Genomic DNA, 22,308 nt, shown 5'->3' on the forward strand with positions numbered 1-22,308 from the left:
CATCTGCTGGCAGCCCCGCTCCCAACACCACTGCTCAAACCCACTGATGGCACGGAGTGATTGGGGCTGCTGCCCTGATCACCCCTCAGGAGCAGGGGGAGGTGGAGAAGCCCTGAGGGGCAATTGGGGCTAGCAGCTGACACTCGCACCCGCTGATGGTGCCGAGCGATCGGGGCAGCTCCAGGCGCTGGCAGCGGGTGGCAGCAGGTGTGAGCGCTGGGTGGGACCATGGCATGTGGGAGCAAAGAATTCTCAGTAACCACCAGAGGCTGGCTCCAATGAAAGTGACGGTTGCCCCACCTTCGTCTGGTACCCTCACTCACCTGCTCCACCATCCAGCCGTGGCTGACGCCCACCATGTTCCATGCTCTGCCGCCTGCTGCTGCCGCCCGCCATGTTCCACGTGCACCCCCTGGTGGTCAGCGCACGTCATAGGGACCGGTTATTCCGCCATTTGGTCTACTTACATATTAGCCTTTTATTATATAGGATAGGATGGTAACCATTCTGACAGGTGTGAGGTGATATCTCATTTTGGTTTTAATTTGCATTTCTGATGATTAGTGACTTTGAGCATTTTTTCATACTGTATTGGCCATCTATCGGCCATCTGTATGTCCTCTTTGGAGAATTGTCTATTCAGGTCCTTTGCCCATTTTTAAGTTGGACTTAATTGTTGACTAGTATGAATTCTTTATGTATTTGGATATTAACCCCTTATCAGATGTATCACTGGCAAATATGTTCCCCCATACAGTGGGTTCTCTTTTCATTTTGATGGTAGTTTCTTTTGCTGTGCAGAAGCTTTTAAGTTTGATGTAGTCCCATTTGTTTAGTTTTTCCTGTTTCTCTTACCCTTGGAGATGTATCAGTGAAAATTCTGCTACGTGAGATGTCTGAGTTTTTACTGCCTACGTTTTCTTCTAGGATTTTTATGGTTTCATGACTTACATTTGAACTTATTCTTGTGTCTGGTGTAAGTTGGTGGTCTAGTTTCACCTTTTTTGCATGTGTGTGTCCAGTTTTCCCAAAACCATTTGTTGAAAAGACTGTCTTTACGCCATTGTATGTTTTTGCTTTCCTTGTCACATATTGACAGCAATGGTGTGGGTCAATTTCTGGGGTCTCTGTTCTGTTCCATTGGTCTATATGCCTGTTCTTATGCCAGTAACAGGCTGTTTTGATTACAATGCCTTTGTAGTATAGTTTGATATCCAGTATTGTGATCCCTCCAACTTTGTTCTTCTTTTACAAGATTGCTGTGGCTGTTTGGGGTCTTTTTGTTTGTTTGTTTGAAGCCCTATTTCTTAAGGCTCATGATTCACATCATAGATACAGTAGATATGTAGATTTATTATGACAATTTTCAAGAATGTGGCAATAAATTGTCTTGAGGAAGGGAATAGGGCATATGAGTTAACCCAGTCCCGCCTTTCTGAATGCACCGTGCTCTGTACCTTTAAAGGTGTTGGAACACTCTAGCCCAGTGGTTGGCAAACTGCGGCTCGCGAGCCGCAGTTTGCCGACCCCTGGGCTAACTCATTGGAGCCCTGTGCCCAGAGAGTGCACGTCCCCAGGCCCTAAGTCGCTTGACTACGGTTTGGCTTATGCCTTGTCTGGTGCTGAGGGACAGTGGGAGAAACAGCCATTAATATTTCTGTGTGGCATGGCTAAGAGGACATTATTACAGTTCACAGGTTTGCTTCCTGAGGTCCATAAAAAATAAGCCCTGTGATCTCTATGCTAGGAACATTTTGCTTCTTTTGAGTATGGCAATGTTTTTTACTTTGCAAAGTGAGTTGTTTGGTTACTGGGAAGCTAAGATGTGCACTTAACTGCAATGCTGCAAACTAACTTTCCCCCATCTTCCCTGGAATATGATTTATCTATTCTAAATGACCTCTCTGTATTGTGATGAACATATTTTGGGAATGAGATAGATGGCAACACTTGCCCTGGGCACAGAGCCATCACGTGCAGAATTGGGTCTGGAACCCATGTGCTCTGACCTTATCAGGCAGAGACTAAAAGAAACCAAGTGGAAAGGAAGTGAATGCTTCTAGATCAGCCTCTGGGATTTCCCAGGGACAGTGCAGAACTGCCAAAGACATCTATATCCCTCACTTCAGGCCCCAAGGGGGCTCTGGAGTCTCTAGGAAGATGGAGGTGAACAGAGCACTTAAGACTATCAAACTGTTGGCCATTCGGTCAGGGGCCCTGGGCAGGCCTCTCCTCATTACACAAGCTCAGTGTCTCTTTAGTGCCTACCTAGCACATGGTGGGTATGCAACAGCAGCTGTTACTGAATGAGCCCCACTTGGCTTGGCTATTCCCAGGGCTAGGATGTTGTACCCTTCACTACATTAGGTCTGGAAGTCAGGACCCTTGTGCTCTAGAGGTCAGGGCTGGTGTGGCCAGGATAAATAGTAATCATTGCCTAGAAGATGAAGTTAGTTGGTTGCCAGAGGGAAGGGGGTGGGAAGAGAAGGCAACCCCAATATATGGTGACAGGAGATTTGACTTTGGGTGGTGGGCACATGGTGCAATATACAGATCTTGTAACATACTAGGTAGAAACCTACACCTGAAACCTATATCATGTTGACCAATGTCACCCCAATAAATTTAATATAAAAAAAGGTGAAGTTAGGGCCAAGCATGTCCTTTCCAGATCCCTCTTGTTCTGAGGGAAGTATTTTCAGATAACTGTAACCTGGGACAAGAGGGGTAGATCCTGACTGCAAGCATGTCAACTCAAAGGCTAACAGGGCCAAATAAACAAGGTTTAAGTTTATGTGGGCTGCAAAAAACCAAAACACACAAACAAAAAAACAAAGCTTCAATTTTCATAGATGTATTTCAATAGAGACATGTTGAATACAAGGGCTGAAATGAGTAATCGTTAACATAAAAATAGAACATTTTAATAAAAATTAATATTTTTTTGAACATTAACTTACCAGAAACTGAATAACTGCACAAATTAATAAGCGTAATGCAAATAAACCCACTGTTCTCTGAAAGCAAAATATTTCCTGTTGTGCACACTAAACAAGTCAGTACAAGACTAATGATGTGGCAATTGGCTGCTAAAATATTTGCTGCTAGTATTAGTGGAGAGAAATGGTGCGCCTGAGGTAAGGCACATAAGGGAAATGAATGCAACACGATTATAGTAATCAGTCATTAGCGAACGTTGTAGTTCGTTATTAATAACTACGTATAACAGGATATTATAAAAATTAACCAGTTAACTGCCATGCGTCCAAAACGTGACAATATTGGAATTTCTTCCATATGCGCTGGAATATTTATGACTTTAAGTTACCATAGTTTTCTTTACAAACCCAGAGATGTCACTAACAAGTCTGATTTTAAAATTGGGCGACCAGAGTTGATATGCAAGGTTTGCGACTATAGATGCGTGTGGTGTGTGGGGAAGATTACGAAATTATTAAAATGTTTCTTCCATACCGTTATATTGGCTGGGCCGCAAAAATATTCATTGTGGGCCACATGCGGCCCGCGGGCCCAGTTTGACATGCTTGCTGTACTGTATACTTGGTGCTGGAGAAGGTTCCCCAGGAGGGTGGTGGGCGCAGGAGAACCAGCCGGTCCCAAGCTGCAGTCTCAATGGGTAGGAGTCAGTGGGTAGGGAGTCAGTGGGTAGGGAGGTCGCGGCCCTGAAGGACCTCACGAGCCACTTCTCTCTTGCAGCTCTGTTGAAGATGCACTGGACACCGGAACACGCCCAGCCTCTCAACCAGTGGCCAGAGCAGCACCTGGACGTCTCCTCCACCACCCCGTCGCCAGCCCACAAGTTGGAGCTGCCCCCTGGGGGTCGCCAGCGCTGCCACTATGCTTGGGCACACGACGACATCTCCGCCCTCACGGCCTCCAACCTCCTCAAGCGCTACGCAGAGAAGTACTCAGGGGTCCTGGACTCGCCCTACGAGCGCCCCACCCTGGGCGGCTATGGCGATGCCGCCTTTCTCAACGGCGCCAAGGGGGACCCCGAGCCCTGGCCAGGGCCAGAGCCACACTACCCCTTGGCCTCGCTCCACGAAGGCCTCCCCGGAACCAAGTCGGGCAGTGGGGGCGGCTCCGGGGGCCTCGGGGGTTCCCCGGTTTTAGCCGGGAACCTGCCTGAACCCCTCTACGCCGGCAATGCGTGCGGGGGCCCGTCGGCGGCGCAAGAGTACGCCGGCTACGGCGGGGGGTACCTGGCCCCGGGCTACTGCGCACAGACGGGGACCGCGCTGCCCCCGCCGCCCCCGGCCGCGCTGCTGCAGCCCCCGCCTCCGCCCGGCTACGGCCCCTCGGGGCCTCTGTACAACTACCCCGCGGGGGGCTACGCCGCGCAGCCGGGTTACGGGGCTCTGCCACCGCCCCCGGCCCCGCCGCCCACCCCCTACCTGCCCTCGGGCCTGGCGGCGCCCACGCCCCTGCCTGCGCCCGCCCCGGCCCGGCCCGCGCCCGCCTCCTACGGCTTCCAGGCCTCCGCTCCGGGGGCGGAGGCCGGGGTGTCGCTGAAGCGCAAGGCCGCGGACGAGGGCGCGGAGGGCCGCTACCGCAAGTACGTCTACGATCCCACCAAGGCCCCGGCGGCCGACGGCGCCGCCTACCCAGCCGCGGACAACGGCGACGGTCGAGGCAACGGGTTCCGGGCGAAACCGCCAGGGGCGGTGGAGGAGGCGTCGGGCAAGTACGCCGGCGGCGTCCCGCTCAAGGTCCTGGGCTCCCCGGGCTACGGCCCGCAACTCGAATCATTTGAAAAGTTCCCGGAGCGCGCGCCGGCCCCGGTTCCCCGAGGGGCCTTTGCCTTGCCGTCGGAGGAGCCCCTCAAAGCTGTGGACCCGGGGGCCCTGGAGCTGATGACGAGCAAGATGCTGGACTGCGGGCCCCCGGTGCAGTGGGCAGACGTGGCGGGCCAGGGCCCGCTCAAGGCGGCGCTGGAGGAGGAGCTGGTGTGGCCCCTGCTGAGGCCGCCTGCCTACCCCGGCAGCCCGCGCCCGCCGCGGACCGTGCTGCTCTTCGGGCCGCGGGGGGCGGGCAAGGCGCTGCTGGGGCGCTGTCTGGCCACGCAGCTGGGAGCCTCGCTGCTGCGCCTGCGCGCAGCCTCGCTGACCGCGCCCGGGGCCGCCGAGGGCGCGCGCCTCCTCCAGGCGGCCTTCGCGGCTGCGCGCTGCCGCCCGCCGGCGGTGCTGCTCATCAGCGAGCTGGACGCGCTGCTGCCGACCCGGGAGGACGGCGCCGCCGCCGCGGGCTCGCTGCTCGCGCCGCTCCTGGCTTGCCTGGATGGCGGCTGCGGCGCGGGGGCCGACGGCGTGCTGGTTGTGGGCACCACCTCTCGGCCCGCAGCTCTGGACGAGGCCACCCGCCGGCGTTTTGTTCTCCGCTTTTACGTGGCGCTGCCCGATGGTACGGCCCGCGGACAGATCCTGCAGCGGGCGCTGGCCCAGCAGGGCTGCGTGCTGAGCGATCGGGAGCTGGCGGCCCTGGTGCAGGGCACCCAGGGCTTCTCCGGGGGCGAGCTGGGGCAGCTGTGCCAGCAGGCGGCGGCCGGGGCGGGCCTCCCGGGGCTGCAGCGCCCTCTCTCCTACAAGGACTTGGAGGCGGCACTGGCCAAGGTGGGCCCCCGGGCCACCCCCAAGGACCTGGACTCGTATGTGGAGTGGGACAAAATGTACGGCTTCGGACACTGACGGCGCGAGGGGGAGGCGCGGGAGCCGCCATCCCCCGCTCCCCGGTCCTGGGAGGGATGTCTGTAACCCACCTGGCTGGGAGGGTGCCGAGTGATGAATGTGGGGAGGGAGGAAAGGGGGCTGTTGGTGGATTTTTTTTTTTCCGTGGGAAGGAAAATGCTTCTGCTAGGCAGATAGATGCCATATGCGCTGTGTACTCAGGTTTTTTCTATTTATTGTGGACGGGAAGCTCGCCATCTCAGCCCCTCAGACGGGCATGTCTGCCTGGGGCCTAAGGAACTCTTGCGCTCTCACCACAATTCTTTTGTCTCCTCGCCATCTGAATGCCTCCCTCTTCCTCCCCCCCCCCCTCCCCTCTTCTTTGCTTTCGCTTAGTTTTCTCTCTCTGCCTTACTGTCACTACTCCAACCCCCCATCCTGGCCCTGTTTCTCTTTTGCTCCTCCCTCCCCTATCTCCATCTATCACCCTCTGCTCTGTCTCCATCCCTTGCTCTCTAGCTTCTGTGCCTCTTGGTCCTTCTCCCTGCCTTCTGTCCCTCTCATTCAAAGACTGCGGTGTCCCTTTTCAGGAGATCTGGAGGTCCAGCGGCTGAGGAGGAGGGGATAGGGAGTTCCCTCCCACCCCATTACCCAGCTGAAACCTTGGGTCTGGGGGAGGTGTCAAGCAAAAACCACCCAAAGAAGGGTTTGTTGTTGTTGTTGTTTGTTTTTGAGGGGGAAATCCCAGGAATGTAGCTTGTTTAATATTTAGGCCTCTTATTTTTGTAAGATGTGTAGAACTTGCTGTTTTTCTTTTTCTTTTGACAACTCAGGAAGAAACTGACCTCAGAAAGAATGTTAGACTTTGGCTACTCTCCTGTGTGATCCCACCACCCACCCTACCCCTCAGGAGAGCCAACTCTCCCAGAAGACTTAGAAAGTGAGACTTGTGGGGAAGGGGAGAGGAGGACCAGAGCTACACTTAGACCCCTGCTCTTCCTGGGACAGATGGAAGCAGAATGTATTTGTAGGCTTCCTCCCCAGTCCAAGGTTGTAGGCAGGGGTGTTGGGGACCGTGTTGTGGGATTTGAGAGCAGGTGAGTCTTGCCCCCTTTCTGCTACTCTTCCAGCTCGGTCCCACTCTCAGCTTAGTATTTTCTATGAAGGGTTAACTCACCCACTTCCTGCCCCAGACCCTGAGAGGCCCAAATGGTAAGGTGACAGAGGCAGAAAGTCCTCAGAGAGGTCAGCTCACCTGGCCATTGACCAGGCAGAGGTCTCCTGTAATTCAGGCTACGGGGATTGCCTCTGGAGGGAAAGACAGTTTGGCCACAAGTCTGGTTGCGCACAAAACTGACTACAGACTCAACCTTCCCTGTCTGCTAGGAGGCTCTGATGAGGGGTGAGCATCCAACACAGGAGAGGTTCTGTGGGGAAGTATTCCTTTCTCATTCTCCTAGGGTCCTGGGTCTTGAGGGCAGGCAGTGTGAGGGGGCAGGGTGTTTTATTCTAACGTTGGGGTTTGTTCTCAGTCATACCCACACTTTCCACCAGAAGCCCAGGCTTGGGCTTTCTTCTGAGAACTGTATTCCTCCTCTTCCTACCAACTTCCCTTGGTGGGGCTTCAGCTGTTTGCCGCCTCCCCCTCGGGAGCCCATTTCACAACTCTGGCCTTTGGTCCAAAGTTGGGGGGGAACAGACCCTCACCCCTAACTTCTTTTCTCTCCCACCCCAGCCTCCCTCCCTGTTCCCTGCCTGCCCTTACAGCTGCTACAGTCTCTGTACCACCCCCACTCCGAGCTGGAAGGGTGTGCAGGGGGAACCTTCGGGTGCCAAGGTGCTGAGGGCTGCACTGGCCTAGCAGAGCTGCCAGGAGAGCTGCTCCGTGTTTCCCTCTCACCCTGGGTCTCTTTCTGGCCCTCCTCTCCTTGGAGCCGCTGTTTGCAGGCCTGTTAACTCAGAAGCAGTGGGTGGGCTGCAGGGTCTTGGCTGTGAAAGGCCCTTAGAGGGAGCCAGGAGTGAGGAGGTTCTCAGGTGTGTGTATGTACATGGGGGGAGGGCCTCAGGGAAGTGGGGTGGGGATCCCTTCCCTTCAAGAGGCAGGCGGCTCTGGGGCTTGGGAGGCCTCACTGATTGAGACCCACTGCCTCTTCTACTGGCCTTGGGGAACTTTGCACAAGGAGACATCCCCTAATCTACTAGCACCTACCTCATGGGCACTGGGTTGGGTGGGGGAAGGGCAGGTCCAGCTCTGGCAATGTTGGGGGGGGGGCATACCAAAGAATCCAGGGGCAGGGGTTGGGGGAGGGCAGACACAGCAAGCTGGCCCTCCCCTTCCTCCACCCAGATTGGGGTCGGGGTCCTCTCCTCCAGCTGTAACCATTTCTACCTCATTTTGCTGTGTGTTGTACATGGACGTATTTATCTCCTGTCTGAAGATGCTCTGCAGTTGTGGTCTGTCTACCTCAGAAGAGACTGTATTTTAAAAGAAAGTATTACACAGTATTAAAGCGATGACATGTGGTTTCCAGAGGATTTCTTGGGGGTAGCGAGATGTGGGGAGCCCTCTGGGGAATGCGTGGGCATCCAGGCCCGGCAGTGCCCTTGGTGTGGTGCTGTGGGTGTTACTATTCCTTGAGCAAAACATTACGTGGCACCCCTGCTGTTCAGTCTGGCACAAGCAGTGCCCACCAGGCACTGGGCCCTGCGGCCACCAGGTGAAAGGCATACACTCAGGCTCCTAAGAGCACTTGGGTAGGGAAGGCTCTCATGCAATTCTGAGCTCTCAGAGGCTCTGGATTGGGCCAGACTTGTATCCCCAGAGCTCTGAGGTATGGGGGGCAAAGAAGGGCTTACATGTTTGTTGAATGAGTGAATGAAGGAATAAATGAGTGCATGGAGGGAAAGTGGGCAGAGTGTGGAGATAGCTGACTTCTAGTCTTAAGGTCCCAAGATCCTTTATCCGCCACCAGTTATCAATCCCCAAACTATCTTTGACAACTCAGCATAAACTGGGAGACTGATAAAACTAGGAAGGAGCAATCAATGTGTCTTTGTCACATCGATGTTTCTCTTTCTGTCTCTCCCCTCCTTTCCACTCTCTCAAAAAATCAATGGGAAAAATATCCTCTGGTGAGGTTAACTAAACAAACAAAAAAGAATGCCCAGGAAAGACCCTGACTCACAGTGGTGGCGGTAGAGTGTCAGAAAAACTTCCTGGACGGGAGGGGGTACAGTAACAAAGAAGGGAGGCTGGCAACTGCACCCTACATGGGATTTGCTATAAGAGCATAAAGTGAGGGCGGGAGTTGTGAGGCTGGAGGAATCACTGGGACACAGCCACTGCACCAGGAGGGCCTCACATGCCCTGTGGAGAGCCGCGGCTCCACGCTGAATGGCGTGTGTGTTTGGGAAGGTGGGTGGGTGGGACACAACTGATTGGAAAGTTAATTCGCACACTGATTCAGGAAATCTTTACTAAAGGATGCACTGGCTGCTGTGGGGACAGTAGATGGACTTTACAGTCTAATGGGGGAGACAATGAAAGGGCAGAGCTGTGGGAGTAGATAGGCTGGAGTCAGGGAGGGCTTTCCAGAAGAGACCTGTCAGCGGAGGAGTGACCCAGGCAGAACAGAGTGCAGCCAAGATGCAAGAGAGCCAGAGCCATTGGCTGGGACTGAACAAGGTTAGTGAGTGGGAGCCCAGTGTGTGTGTGGAGGGAGGTGGGACTGGAGGAGGAGCTTACCTTACCCAGACAAGACTGGGTGAAGGTTTGGATGCCCATGTCAGAGGATGGGAGATGACAGTCTAGAAATGTTTAGTATTTAGCTGGAAAGAAGAGAATTTAGGTATTGATTGGATACCAGAGATAATGGAGAGCTAGGGGTCCAGGGCTTCTGGTGAAGGATGAGGAGGGGGCAGGAAATGGGTTAAAAGAGATGCCAGGGACTTTTTAAATTTGAGGCATTGGACTGAGTCCCACCCATCCAGGGGTGCTGGGAAACCCCCAATTCCTGGGTTTTGTAAGACCCTCCGTCTTAATTTCTGTGTGTTGGGAGATGACCCTCCAACCAGTCACGTGTATTGGAAGCCCCCTTCCAGGTCCTGGGGGGGTGCTGGGCTCCCTCGCCCCAGTTGCTGAATGTGGAAGCCTCCCCTTCCCACCATCCGGGGGTTTTAGCGCCCCTCCCCTCCCCGTGCGCATTCGGAGCTCCTCCGTCACCGCCAGGCGATGGCGGCTTCCACTCCAGGAGGTGCTCTAGGCGTGGCGCTCTGGGGCTCGGTACTGGTTCTGGCGGGGGCCTTGGACGCCATGGGGCCTCACACAGCCGTCCGTCTGGCCGAGCTGCTCACCCCGGAGGAGTGCAGCCATTTCCAGTCGCTTCTGAAGGCGCCAGACCCAGACGTCGAGGCCGAGCTGGCCAGACTTTCTGAGGATCGGTTGGCCCGAGCTGAACCGTCGGGGCCCACGTCGGGGTCGCCGGGCCGGCGGCGGCGGGAGGCGACTGACCCTGAAGTTTCCGACGGCTGCCGGGAGGGGCTGGCAGCTTGGCTGGCAGCCGAGGCCCCGACCCTGCCCTGGGACCGCGTGGCCCGGGCCCTGCGGCGCTGCGGCCGCCCCGACGTGGCCCGGGAGCTGGGCAAGAACCTCCACCAGCAGGCGACGCTGCAGCTGCGCAAGTTCGGGCAGCGCTACCTGCCGCCCGGCGCGGCCCCGGCGCTGGCCGGGTTCCCCGCTGCAGCCCCCGCCCCGGCTCCGGCTCCGGCTCCGGCTCCGGCCCCGGTCCGGGTCCCCGCTGCGGCCCCGCGCTCCCGCCGCGCCTCAGTCTCCGAGCCTAACTGGGACGAGCTGGAGCTGATCGTGGAGCGACTGCCTCAGGCACCGTACGAGCGCAGCCCCGCAGGCTGGGCCGGGCCGCTGGCGCTGGGCTTCTTCGCTGGCTTCGTGGGGTCGCTGGGCGCTGGGGCGCTGCTCATCCTGCTCACGCTGTGGATCACGGGCGGCGATGGCGATGGCGACGGGGTGCGGCCGGGCAGCCGGGGCCCTCCCGCCACTGCCGGGCCCAGGCCAGGAGAAGCGCACGGCTGGTGGGAGGCAAAGCCGCTCTTGACCGAAGAGCAGCTGGTGTCGCCGGAGGCCTGGGCCTGGGCTGCAGATGGGCCAGATCCTCCCTCACCCCAGTGCCCCCGGATGTAAAGTGGGCACAGTTTGGGGGTAGTGCTCCCTGTGACGTATTATAAAAGTTACAAAACACGCAAAGGAGGGAGCGATCGGTTTGTTAGTTCGTTGGAAATGATGGGCATATTCAGCGAGGAGGGGGTAGGAGGCCCTCCCAATTCTTGTCAGCTTCAATTCCTTATTTTGAACTTATTCTTCCACTAAGAGCTACCATTTATTGAGCACTAACAATGTGCCAGGCCCTATGCTAAGCAGTTACATTATTTGATCTAATTTTCAAAAACCCAAGGCAGAAGGTATTAACTCCATTACACATACGAAAACTCTGGTTAGGAGTTCCTAACCTCACCTAGTGAGTGGCATAGGAAGGTTTATGAGCTGGAGTGTGTAGGGGGCACCACAGCTAGAGGTGTGCCCACTCCCAGGGTCTGCTGCCTCCAAGCTTCTCTCCTCATTCTGGCAAGGCCTCCTGAAGGTCTACCAAGAGCCCAAACCTTCCCACCCCCCAGAATGGCTGGGCACTGCTAGACCAAGCACCTGAGCCTGGATGAGCCCCCACACAGACTCTCTCAGATTATGTCACCCCCCCCCCCACTCTCCCCTTTCTAGGGGAAGGCAAGAGGGCAGCTGTGGGGTCCTGCTGGGTGGGAGTGCGGGACTTCCATCCACCCTGGGCTAAGGGGCTTTGGTGAGAGCAATGACAGAATGACAGGCCAGTCCAAGAGGAGAGTTGAAAACAAGATTGACGTAACCCTTTATTGCAAATTCTAAAGTAAAAAGATGTACAGTACAAAGTAAAATTGAAATTTCAGACTATAAACTTCCAATCCACTTATACATTCTCATTTCTCAAGCATTTCTGCCATTTCCGCGTAAACGGAACAGGGAACAAGTTGAGGCGGTGAGGGAAGGAGATACAGCAAGGGAAAAATTAAGTGTTCAGAATAATCACAAACCCCAGAAGCAAGTGAAAGGAAAGATATTTTCTCGACCTGCTGTCCTGGTGATGAGAAGCGGGAGTGGTTGGAGCAGTGCAGTTTAAAATGGCTCTCAGAATAGCAGCATTTATGGTACCATTTCATCTTCCTTAAGTCCAAATAATACTTCGCCCTTCCCTAGTGCCTTTGCCTCTGTATCTCAAAACACTTTACACAACGTTTAGTTAAAGCCTCACAACACCCCTGTGAGGTAGGTCAGTATTATTATCCCCATTTTACAGATGGGGAAACTGAGGCACAGAGAGGTTAAGTGACTTGCCCAAGGCCACACAGCGAGCCAGCGGTCGAGCTGGGAATGGAACACAGGAGTTCTGTCCCTTTTCTGGAACCACTGGATCCCGCTCCCCTTTACCTATATACATTCTTCACACACACACCACAAGTGCACACCCACCCACCCCACCCCCCCTTAGCCTCTATGTACAGCAAACAGTAGTGGGGGACAAGGGCAGGGGGTGCCTCAGCAGCGTTTTAATGGAGGAAATCTTGGTAATCTTAAAAAGGGAATCCAAGAAAGCATAGAGCTGAGCCACAGTGCAGACTCTGTGCAAACCTTGGGCCCCTCCCAACCCAGACTTCCTCTCCCCTCCTGATGTCCCCCTGGCTGGCTAGTTGCAGCCAATTTTTTAGGGGGTGGGGGTACCTGAAAATGAACGAAGCTTTTTGCAAAACTTTGGGCAACATCTGAGAAAAGAAAGAGGCATCGTTACCGAAGATGCCCAGGACTCAAGTCACAAAGTCGTAACCCATGGCAACCTCACCTCCACAGTAGGCCTGGAGGCTGGGGACCGGGGAGGATGGGGACTGACCTACCAGCCATATTTCTCCAGAGTGGAGCTACTGGAGCAGACGAGAGTGGGCACTTCAGAATCCTCCTGAGAGTGTTTCTGGATCGGGAGACATGGCCTAGAGAGGGATGTCCCCAAAGCAGGGCAGGGCGAGGGACGCGGAGGGGGGCCCCTCATCCCTGCACACATGTGAACGAGCCCAGCCTAGTGTGCTGGTTTACTGTGGGGTGATGGAGGGCAAGGCCCAGCATAGCTAGCAGAGGAGGCTGCTGGGCACCGTGCACGCCTGAGCTTGGGGGCATTGGGCTAGATATTTTTCACAAACTGGTGAAAAGGCAGAAGGAAGGCCAGCCCACGGGGTTGGCTGCTATCATCCCTGGGGGCTCTGCCAGCTGAACTGGTGAGGAAGGGGTTTCATGGGCCTTTAAGCACCAGCCTGGGAAGGTGTGACACATGCAATGGGTGAATGCAGGGTGGGTGGGGGGGTGGGAGTAGGGGTGGTGGCGATGGTGAGGAGTCAGGACCTTGCTTTTCTCTCTCCAATCTCTACCTCTCAGCCAGAACGTGGCCAGCGACCCTGATCTCTCTCCCATTCCTCTCCTTTCCCCAAATGTGCTAAGGTCCCAATTCCCAGACCCTCCCAGGACTCAAGAATTGGGATAGTCAAGCGACAAACACACAGCAAGACAGGCTTCCCTTGTACAGTAAAAAGGGTCACTTTTATTATGTTTCCTTTTTGGCTTATGGTAGTGATGTACGTTTTGTCATTCTCATTTGGAGCGGCGTTGGGCCCCATGCATTCACTAATACACCAATCTTCACTATCGGTCTTGTACAAGTTTACGTTGGTTGCGGCAGAAAATAAAAGCACTCTGGGCACTGCCGTCCCAGGGGCTCTGACTGGGAGTTCCTATTCTCTCTCCCAGGCCAGCTTCTGGTGCCAAAGGAGGCTCACTCAGCGAGGGCTGGGAGTTGGACATGCTGACTCCCGTTTGCTCCTGCTCTCGCCCTCTGCTCTGCTTTAAGTTGTGGACTCTCCTCATCCTAAGTAACAAAGAGATTAAGGAAAGAGGGGCAAAGTGTTTTTCACACAAACCAGCAACCGTCAGCTGCTGCTCGGTGGCTTTGGCTCTGCATTTTAAATTAACAGCATCACACGTCTTTCTGCTTTTTGTCCTTTTTTTAAAGGTGGATTGTGGAGTATAAATACTGCACCAAGGACCTGGCTACAAAAAATAAATATTTATATTATATTTATATATCTATATATATATATATATATGTGCAGTGATACTGTGGCTGCTGCTGCTTTTTGATTGGCTTCGTTAATATTTGGCAAAGCGTTGCCACTTACCCACTCAGTGAAGACGTACAGAAACGTCACCACTGATTCTTTCAGTTCAATGCCTGTTAACTGCGGGTGTAAACTGCTGGTGATGTGTCATTTACTACCAAAGAAGTGTGGAGCAGGGCAGGTGAGTGAGTGAGAACGAGCGGTGGGTGGGTGGGTGGAGGGACCGTGGGGAGGAAAAAGATGGTGGGAAAAGTTTGAAAAAAAAAAAAAAGTGAAATTTCAAATAGAGTGGTGGTGGCTTCTTTCCTGTGAAGCTGGCTGACGGGTGTCAGGTACCAAGGCCCGCGTGTGACTGAGGAGATAGCCTGCTGGGCTGGGGTCGGGGTCTGGGGGAGGGAAAAGGTCAGATGTCAGAAAAAACTCATTAATATGTTCTAGTGGCTTAATGATATCATTAGCATGAGCACTTGGGGTAGCGAGTGGGATCTTATAGCTCTCTTGCCCATCTCAATCCTAAGAAACAATTCTGAAGTTTAGCCAAATCTTGCATAGAAGTGGTTAGAATTTATTGCACATTGGAACAAAAATATATATTTGTGTTGTTTTGGAAAAGACCATTAGCAATAAAAAATTTTTTGTCTGTCTGTCTGGTTTGGGGATGTACATTGGCTGTCAGCATCTAAGTTCTAAGAAAGAAAGAAAAGTATAAAAAATAAAAATAAACATGACAATGGCATAAGCCAGAAGCCATTTCCTATTTAATACGTTAATAGTTTGTATTTACAAAAAGGCATGCCAATAAAATAAAATGATATATTACAGTATTTATAATTCTCTTAAAAAGAATAACCACACACGTCAGCTTCTGTTTTGTGCTGTTTACGATGTAACCTGAACACGTTACTATACATTCGTCCTAGCAGTTAGCAGGGTCACCTACAGAAATGCCTTTCCAACCTCGTATTGGGCGTAGTACAAAAGTTCTACGGTGGTGCCGCAGAAGCAGGCTTACGAGAGCTGGCCCGCATCTAATGGTCCAACAAGACAGAAAGCTCTGCTTCCCGACTCGCTGTGGTTTGTTCTACGCAAAACTAGTCAGGTGGAAATACATCCAAAGTGCTTCTACTGCAAGGCAGATTGGTGTGTCTGATTATGGGTTCTTTCCCCCCCTCTATTATAAGGTTCAGGAAAAATTCATTTTGATTTGGTTAGCAAGCTAAAGTCTCTCCTCATTCTTTGTGTAGACTTTCTGACACATTCAACTGCAGCATCTTGGCTTTGAGATCTAGTCATCAGACAAGAAACACCCGGACGAATAAAACTGTCTTCCCTAAAGCAGGAGATGGAATGGAAGAGAGGACGGAGCCCAGAAGCCGCTCTCCAATGGCAATGAGCAGGTTGCTGAGCAGATAGCAAAACTGGCTGGAAGGGGACGCGCTGGGGGAAGCTGGAACATCTTAAGAATAAATATTAAGTTGCTTTCTTGTGAGAATCAGTGCAAGAAAGAAACCAAGTGGGCTTGGTTCAGAGGAGGCTCCATCACTACCTCAGCTCCCACCGGTGATGCGTTATTCTAACAATACATGAAAGAAACCACAGCCGCAGCCCCAGGGCCGCTGCCCTCACCCACCTCTGTGGGTAAGGGAGCCCTGCTCGGCGGAAAACGTGGTGGAGGTGAGAGGAATCATGCAGAGTGTGAGCTGGGACAACCCCTCTGTAGAAGGGAGGCCTGTTCAGAACATCTGAACCCCTCTCCATGTGGACCCACGCCCAGAGAAAGCCACGATGCAGAAGGACATGACACCCAACGAAGTGAGCACCCCTTAACCCCCAACGAAAGGTGTTGTAAGTTCCCCGAATCACCCCCTGGAGATAACATACTGCTTTGAATAGCATTTTTACCTCTATCCCAAATAAGTGTCAGTTCTCCAAATGAACTTCTGATGTTTGTTTTTAGCCCTAGGATTTGGTATTACAGTGACATTATTAATACCAGCCATTTGAGATCAAAATTTCCCCACGTACGGGACACAGAGCAGCATTAAACAGTTCATCTTTCAAAATGTGCAACAATGGCTGTAAGAGATGTCTGTTAAACATATACACACACGGATCCATCTGCTTGTTGGACTGGGTTTGTTTTTGTTGGAAGTGGTCAATTGGTTGGTTATGTTTCCCTATCAGGTGTATGAAAGGCTTCTAAGAATTCATAAAGAATTATGGTGGGTGTGGAACTCTTACCATTTTTTCCCCAAATACAGTGAACGGTGCAGGACTGGGTCCTGTCCGAAGGCTGACCCAGTGCAGGGGACAGGATTAGTAGCGTCCTGTGGTGTATGGTTCTCATGCATGACTTCTGATCACGGCATGCCATCATGCAAATCATTTCCACGCACTGAACGAGCACAATGTTTGGAATCGGCCTGAGCCAGTCCTCCTCAGCCTGAAGAAACCTGATTGTTTTCCCCCACCCATCTCCAAACCACGTGCAGCCCATGTGGAGAAGATGCGGTTTATGTCAAAGAAACTGACAATGACATGGGCTAAATGTGAGTGTGTGTGTGTGTTTTCTTTTGCTGCTTAGCTTAACTAATGTAGGAATGCAAATATAGTTTGCATGAACAAACAAACTTTTAAAGTGATACTTTCTGCTTCTGAGAATCAACAAAATGAAAAAATAAAATCCATTTGGCTGCAACGGAAATATGCTGGTCCCGGCAGCCTCTCCTCTGTTTTTGTGTCCTGTTTAGTTTTGTCCTAAGTTGCATTGACTGATGTGGAACATGCAGTAACCACCTGCCCAAGCGTTAGAAAATCTGTGAGTCAGGGGGCAGGGTCCTTTGCCCTGGGCAGGTCACTGCTCAAGATGCAACCATGTTACATGGTAAGCAGACTACGTTTGGTATAGATCTTCAGGGTAAAGTGTCTCCATAGCAGTTCTGCACTGATAATATTCAGGAAGTTTGTAAACAATCTTTCACTTGCAAATTCTAAATCTGTACAATTTTAAACCTTTGCTCTCCTCTAACACTTGGATTCTCTGACCTCTTTCTGTCTTTTGGCTTTTTCCCTTCTTCCTTCCTCTGCCCGTTGCTGTTTCTCCTTCTCAGGTTTAGTCACACTGTCATAGGAGGGGAGGGAGGCGGTAGACGGGGTGCTCTCCTTTTTCTCCTGGTGTGTGCCTCCATTCTCCAGCTTATTGGAAGCTGTCTTTTTGCAAATGAAGCCCCGCCTTGCTAAATGTCCCCGGTAGGCGCGCTGCAGGACCACTGCTGACACCTCTTCCTGCTTGCGCCGCAGTGTGGTTGTGATTGGCTCGTAAGACACTTTGGAAGGATTGGATGCCACGAACCGCTCCTCCATCTGCTGTCGAAGGATGTCCAACTCCCCGCTGTCTCCCAGGACCCGCTTGGTGAAGGCAAAAAGGATGTCCAAGCAGTGGATGCGATCCCCGCTGACCATGGGCAGATCCATGGCAATGAGCTCAATGGTGTTGGGCTTGGGCACTCGGAGAGGATGCTCCAAGGCATCTGCAAAGTCTGCCAGCTTACAGTACTCGATGAACTGGGTGGCATCGGGGTCAAACTTCTCCCAGATCTCATAGAAGGTCTCAAAGTCATCCTCACTCAGAGGGTCTGCACTTTCCTCTGTGGCTACACTGAAGTTCTCCAAGATGATGGCAATGTACATGTTCACAACAATTAGGAAGGAGATGATGATGTAGCTTACAAAGAAGAAGATGCCCACGGAGGGGTTCCCGCAGTCTCCCTTAAAGCCACTCCCGGGGTGTTCCTTGTCCAGACTGCAGTCAGGGGGGCGGTTTAGGATGGGCAGCAGCAGGCCATCCCACCCAGCCGAGGTTGTGATCTGGAACAGGCAGATCATGCTATTGCCAAATGTCTCAAAGTTGAACATGTCATCAATGCCAGCCTCGTGCTTCACATATGCAAAATTGGACATCCCAAAGATGGAGAAGATGAACATGACCAGGAAGAGCAGAAGGCCGATGTTGAACAGAGCAGGCAAGGACATCATTAAGGCAAAGAGCAGGGTCCGAATCCCTTTGGCGCCTTTGATCAGACGCAAGATGCGCCCAATACGGGCCAATCGGATGACTCGGAATAGGGTCGGGGAAACAAAGTATTTCTCAATTATATCAGCCAGGAACATTCCTAAGAAGAGGAATAGAAGAAGACATGTAAGTGGGAATGGAGACATCCTTTCTTTTTACTGTGTCACATGGCGTAATGAAACCCTTAAGTTCATAAGACTTTATAGAATGAGTGCCTTACTATTCAATCTGAACTATCATGATAAAAAAGAAAATCACATTTCAAAGATATAAAAAAAGGGTAAGACAATAAAATAGACACCCATGTATCTAAGACCCAGATTTAAGAGATGCTGGCATTTCATCAGATTTGCTTCCTCTTCATTCCCAGAAGCAACCACAGTCCTGAAGACGGTATGTATAATGCGGTGTCTTTATGATTTTGGTATGTATGAATCCTTAAGTAATATATAAATAGCATTTTACTATGCTTTAAGGAATTAAAATATATCTCTTTTTAGATCAATTTTTTAGATCTCTAACTTGCTTTTGAGACTTAACATTGTGAAATCTGGTGTTAAATAATTTTAGATTACAGGCAGTCCTCGGGTTACGTCGGACTTGATGTACGTCGATTTGTGGTTATGTCGCCATCTCCCATTTATTTATAAAAAAAAGTTCTGTCATTTCGACGTATGTACATATGTGCTTTATGTTTTTTATTATTTACTGTATTTACCACAAGTAAAGGTCAGGACTTGTTATCTTCCTTTTAAATTTTTTTTACTGTTTCACTTCATTAGTGCTATGCATGTGCTCCATGTGAGTGAGTAGGTGCTTATGGAGGTGAGTTCCGACTTATAGCGAAAATTGCGTTACATCGCGCTGCGCTTTAGGAACGGATCTCCGACGTAACCCGAGGACCTACTGTATTCATGATAATGGTTGAAATCATGACTAGGTCCTCATTTATCTGGTTTCCCACTCAAGGATAATTAGTTATTTTCAAATTTGTGCATGCATGGCTTCCTGAGGTGTTATCAATTCTTTTCCAAAATGCTATCAAATTTCCATATCCACAAACAATAATGAGAGTCCTTGCTCCACCCTATGACTTCACTCCCTTTGGCTGTGATGTCTGTTATTCCGGTAATGCCGCCAATCTTCAGAGTATCTTCTTCCTGCCTCTGAAAAGACATTTGGGTTTCTCATTGCCCCATGTCCGTACCCTACCAAATGCGTCTAGAAAACTAAAGAGACCTCTCATGAGTGGCGTTTAACTCAGCTTCTAAATTCTGAAACCAGTATCAGCAGATAAAAAGGTGGAGACGTTAGGAGGAAATAAAAGTAGATGGTGAAAATATACAAACCAGAGGGCTTTTTTCTATGCACATTCAGCCAGTGGCCCACCTCTACCAGACCACTGGCCTTAAAGCTGCAGAGCAATAATGGGAGCCCAACAAGGGGCCACAGAAGGAAGAGGAGATGGGAAGGTTGGGAAAAGGCAGCTGCAGGGAAGACAAAGGCATGGTCTCTTCTGCTGTCGAGGCCCCGATGAGACAAGGGCTTCTTCAATTGACATGAAGGATTTACTTTAAATTAAAATACGTCTTTCAACCATAAGGATTCATAAATACTGGGGTGACAATCAGCAGAAGGCGGTGGGATCCCCTTACTTGAAGGTTTTAAGCTAGGCAAGACTCTTTCAGGAAAGGACAAGATGCAGTAAGTTCAAAGTAGGCCAGATAACCTCTTGGGGTTTCGTCTGGAGCTAGAATTCCATGGGGTATTTGACCTTTCAAGAAAACCTCTACCTCATCCAGGACCCAAATCTACATCAGCTCTCTTCTTTTCACTTCTCAATCAAGCCATAACCAGTGACCATAAGAAGTCAGGTAATGTATGTAATACGTGCATTCCATGTATGGTGGACAAGTAAGGCTTCAGAGAGAAGATGCCTGAGTGATGTTTTGTAGGATGAATGTCTATTTGTCCCTAGAGAATAGGAGAGAGATGGGGCAAACAGCAACCCAGCCAGCAGGAACACCATTTAAGGGGTCTTTTGGGAGGTTCCAGAGCTAGTTTCACCCCAGATCCTCTTAATTTAAAAAGATTATTTCTGTGCTTTCATTTCTGAACAAATTAATGAAATCTAATAAAAATTCCAATCATTAAAATCTGTTTTTGAGAATAGAGGCATGGTTTGGTCTGCGGGTTTTCCATCCCACTCAGTGATGGGTGGGCAGAAAAAGTTTGAGCACAGTGGGAAGGGCAGCATTGTTCAACGTGTGCTTGTGGGAGGTTAAGGGTGTGGATTTGAGGCCGGGCGCTGGGCTTGAATCCCGTTTGCTCACTTACTAGTCCCATGTCTCAGTAACTGCTCTGTGTTTGCTGATACTTATAGGGCTGTTGTACGGGCTATAAATTAAAACATGCAAAGCACTTGGAATGGTGATCAGCACATACTAATTCCATTAAAATGTAAGATATCATGATTATAACTTGAAAAAGATGCTGTGATCAAATTAAAGTGGGATGGTGTATTAAACAATCCTTTACTGCAGGACGTCCAAGAGCCTTTTAGAGACTACTGTGCTCTGTGACCCTCACCAGGGAAATTCACTGTACAGTGTTGCCCAAAGTAATTTCATCATGGGACTCTCTTACTGGGGAAGAGATGGAGGATGGGATTAGTGTTCCAGGTGGACATGCTGCCCCTGGGGACAGGAACTAGAAAGTGGCCTGGGCCCAGGCCCAGGTGAGTGCCACCTCACTAAGCCAGCCTGGACACCAGAGCTCTGGAACTGGTTCCCACGGGTCTCGGGCACCATCTCTCTGCCAGCCTGTCAGTCTAACCTATTGAGGCAGTGTTTCACCATTCAGGATGCCCTTTAGGAAGGCAAGGAATCGTTCTGAGAGGGCAACCAATAGGACAGCATTTCTTCTGTCTGCCAGAACATCACCCCTTCAACCTTTAGGTTGAAGTAAAATGCCACAGAGTTGCTGTTAAAACACCAACTTGAGTTCTGCTTCTGGTACCTCTGAGCCGAGTGACCTTAATGTCTTTGCAGTGAAGGTAATAAAATAGCCTGCTTCCTGGGTTGTCATAAGGTGACACCTGGGTTTAAGCTAAGAGGGTGGCCAGCCTGCATTCCAGACCTGTGTAGCTCGTCGCTCTCCCAGGAATCTTGTCCTCAGGCCCAGTCAGATGCCCATCTCCTTCCCCGCCTGCCCCACTCACCCACAATGGAGAGGATGACGACCACGAAGTCGAAGATGTTCCAGCCAATGGTGAAGTAGTAGTGCCTCAAGGCGAACATTTTGAGCACACACTCACAGGTGAAGAAGATGACGAAGACCAGGTTAATCCAGTAGAGGATGTTCTCCATCTGCTTGCTCTGAGTATCTGTCTCCACCATCATTGTCACCATGTTAAGGCAGATGAGCATCATGATAACAATGTCAAAAGCTTGTTGAGTGACAAAATCAAAGACGATACCTTGGATTTTGTTCTGGGGCAGGGAGAGGGAGAAGAAAGAAACAGGATTCATGAAAGCCTTTCTAAGCAGGCTGTGGGTGCCATCCCGTTGATCAGAGTGCGCTGCTTTCTTTCTATAATACGAGCCAGCTCGATCCTGCTGCTCGCTCAGGAGAGCAGGAACATGGACAGACCCCAACATCAATATCACTCCACCAAGAGTCTTCGAAATTGCCACTCTTTTCTTTTGCATCTATGCCATCGCACACTTCTAGATGTCGCCCCACTTCTCCAGCTGCTCCTTTTTAGTCTCATTTGCCGACAGTTTCTGCCCTTATTTAATCTCTTCTTTCTCTATGCTTTCCTACTGCTTACATAATATCTCTGTATTTCGTTTCTCAAGGTCTTCTCAGCCCTTATCTTCCCTCTGAATTCCTGTGTTGCTACTTGATCCCTCTCCTTGATGACTTAAGTATCTCAAACTCAACAAGCCCAAAGCAGAACTAAGTCCTTTCCCTGCCCCTCACCAAACTTGTTCCTCTCAACTATTCATCCAGTCTCTAAGCCAGAAATTGGAGAGTCATCTTTGTGTCTTTCCGCTCCCCTCATCCCCCCATCTAATCCATTGCAGGTCCTATTGATTCTTTCTCCAAAAATATAACTTGAATTCATCCACTTCATTCCACTTCTGTTGGCCCTATTCTAGCCTGCACTACCATCATCTTTCATCTGGACTTCTAGAAGAGTCCCTGATTGGTCTTCCTGCTTCCTCTTAGCCGCATCCAACATAATCTCCACACAGCATCAAGTGTGATGATTTAAAAACATAAATTAAT

The 22,308-nt window shown here is 51.1% G+C and overlaps 3 protein-coding genes across 4 annotated transcripts in view; 2 read left to right on the forward strand and 1 right to left on the reverse strand.

The window, feature by feature from the left end:
* The window catches only part of FIGNL2 (fidgetin like 2), a 29,328-nt gene extending 21,130 nt beyond the window's left edge, over nt 1-8,198 (forward strand). Inside the window, exon 2 of the mRNA XM_080660824.1 lies at nt 3,718-8,198. Coding sequence (XP_080516950.1) covers nt 3,729-5,705 — 1,977 coding nt within the window. The 5' untranslated portion in view covers nt 3,718-3,728 and the 3' untranslated portion in view covers nt 5,706-8,198. The remainder of the gene's footprint in view (nt 1-3,717) is intronic.
* A 1,717-nt stretch (nt 8,199-9,915) lies between these two features.
* TMDD1 (transmembrane and death domain 1) lies at nt 9,916-10,881 on the forward strand (the record flags this gene model as incomplete). The annotated part of the gene is made up of 1 exon (XM_080660223.1): nt 9,916-10,881. One exon carries the CDS (start codon nt 9,916-9,918, stop codon nt 10,879-10,881), a length of 966 nt encoding a protein of 321 aa, XP_080516349.1.
* A 3,806-nt stretch (nt 10,882-14,687) lies between these two features.
* The window catches only part of SCN8A (sodium voltage-gated channel alpha subunit 8), a 196,498-nt gene continuing 188,877 nt past the window's right edge, over nt 14,688-22,308 (reverse strand). For both annotated transcript variants that reach the window (XM_080662798.1, XM_080662797.1), the window contains exons 26-27: nt 21,236-21,506; nt 14,688-18,115 (exon numbers count right to left, since the gene is read on the reverse strand). In XM_080662798.1, the coding sequence (XP_080518924.1) occupies nt 16,968-18,115; nt 21,236-21,506 (1,419 nt within the window). In that variant the 3' untranslated portion in view covers nt 14,688-16,967. The remainder of the gene's footprint in view (nt 18,116-21,235; nt 21,507-22,308) is intronic.

Source organism: Plecotus auritus, assembly GCF_963455305.1.
Source record: "Plecotus auritus genome assembly, chromosome: 3".
NCBI lineage: Eukaryota > Metazoa > Chordata > Mammalia > Chiroptera > Vespertilionidae > Plecotus > Plecotus auritus.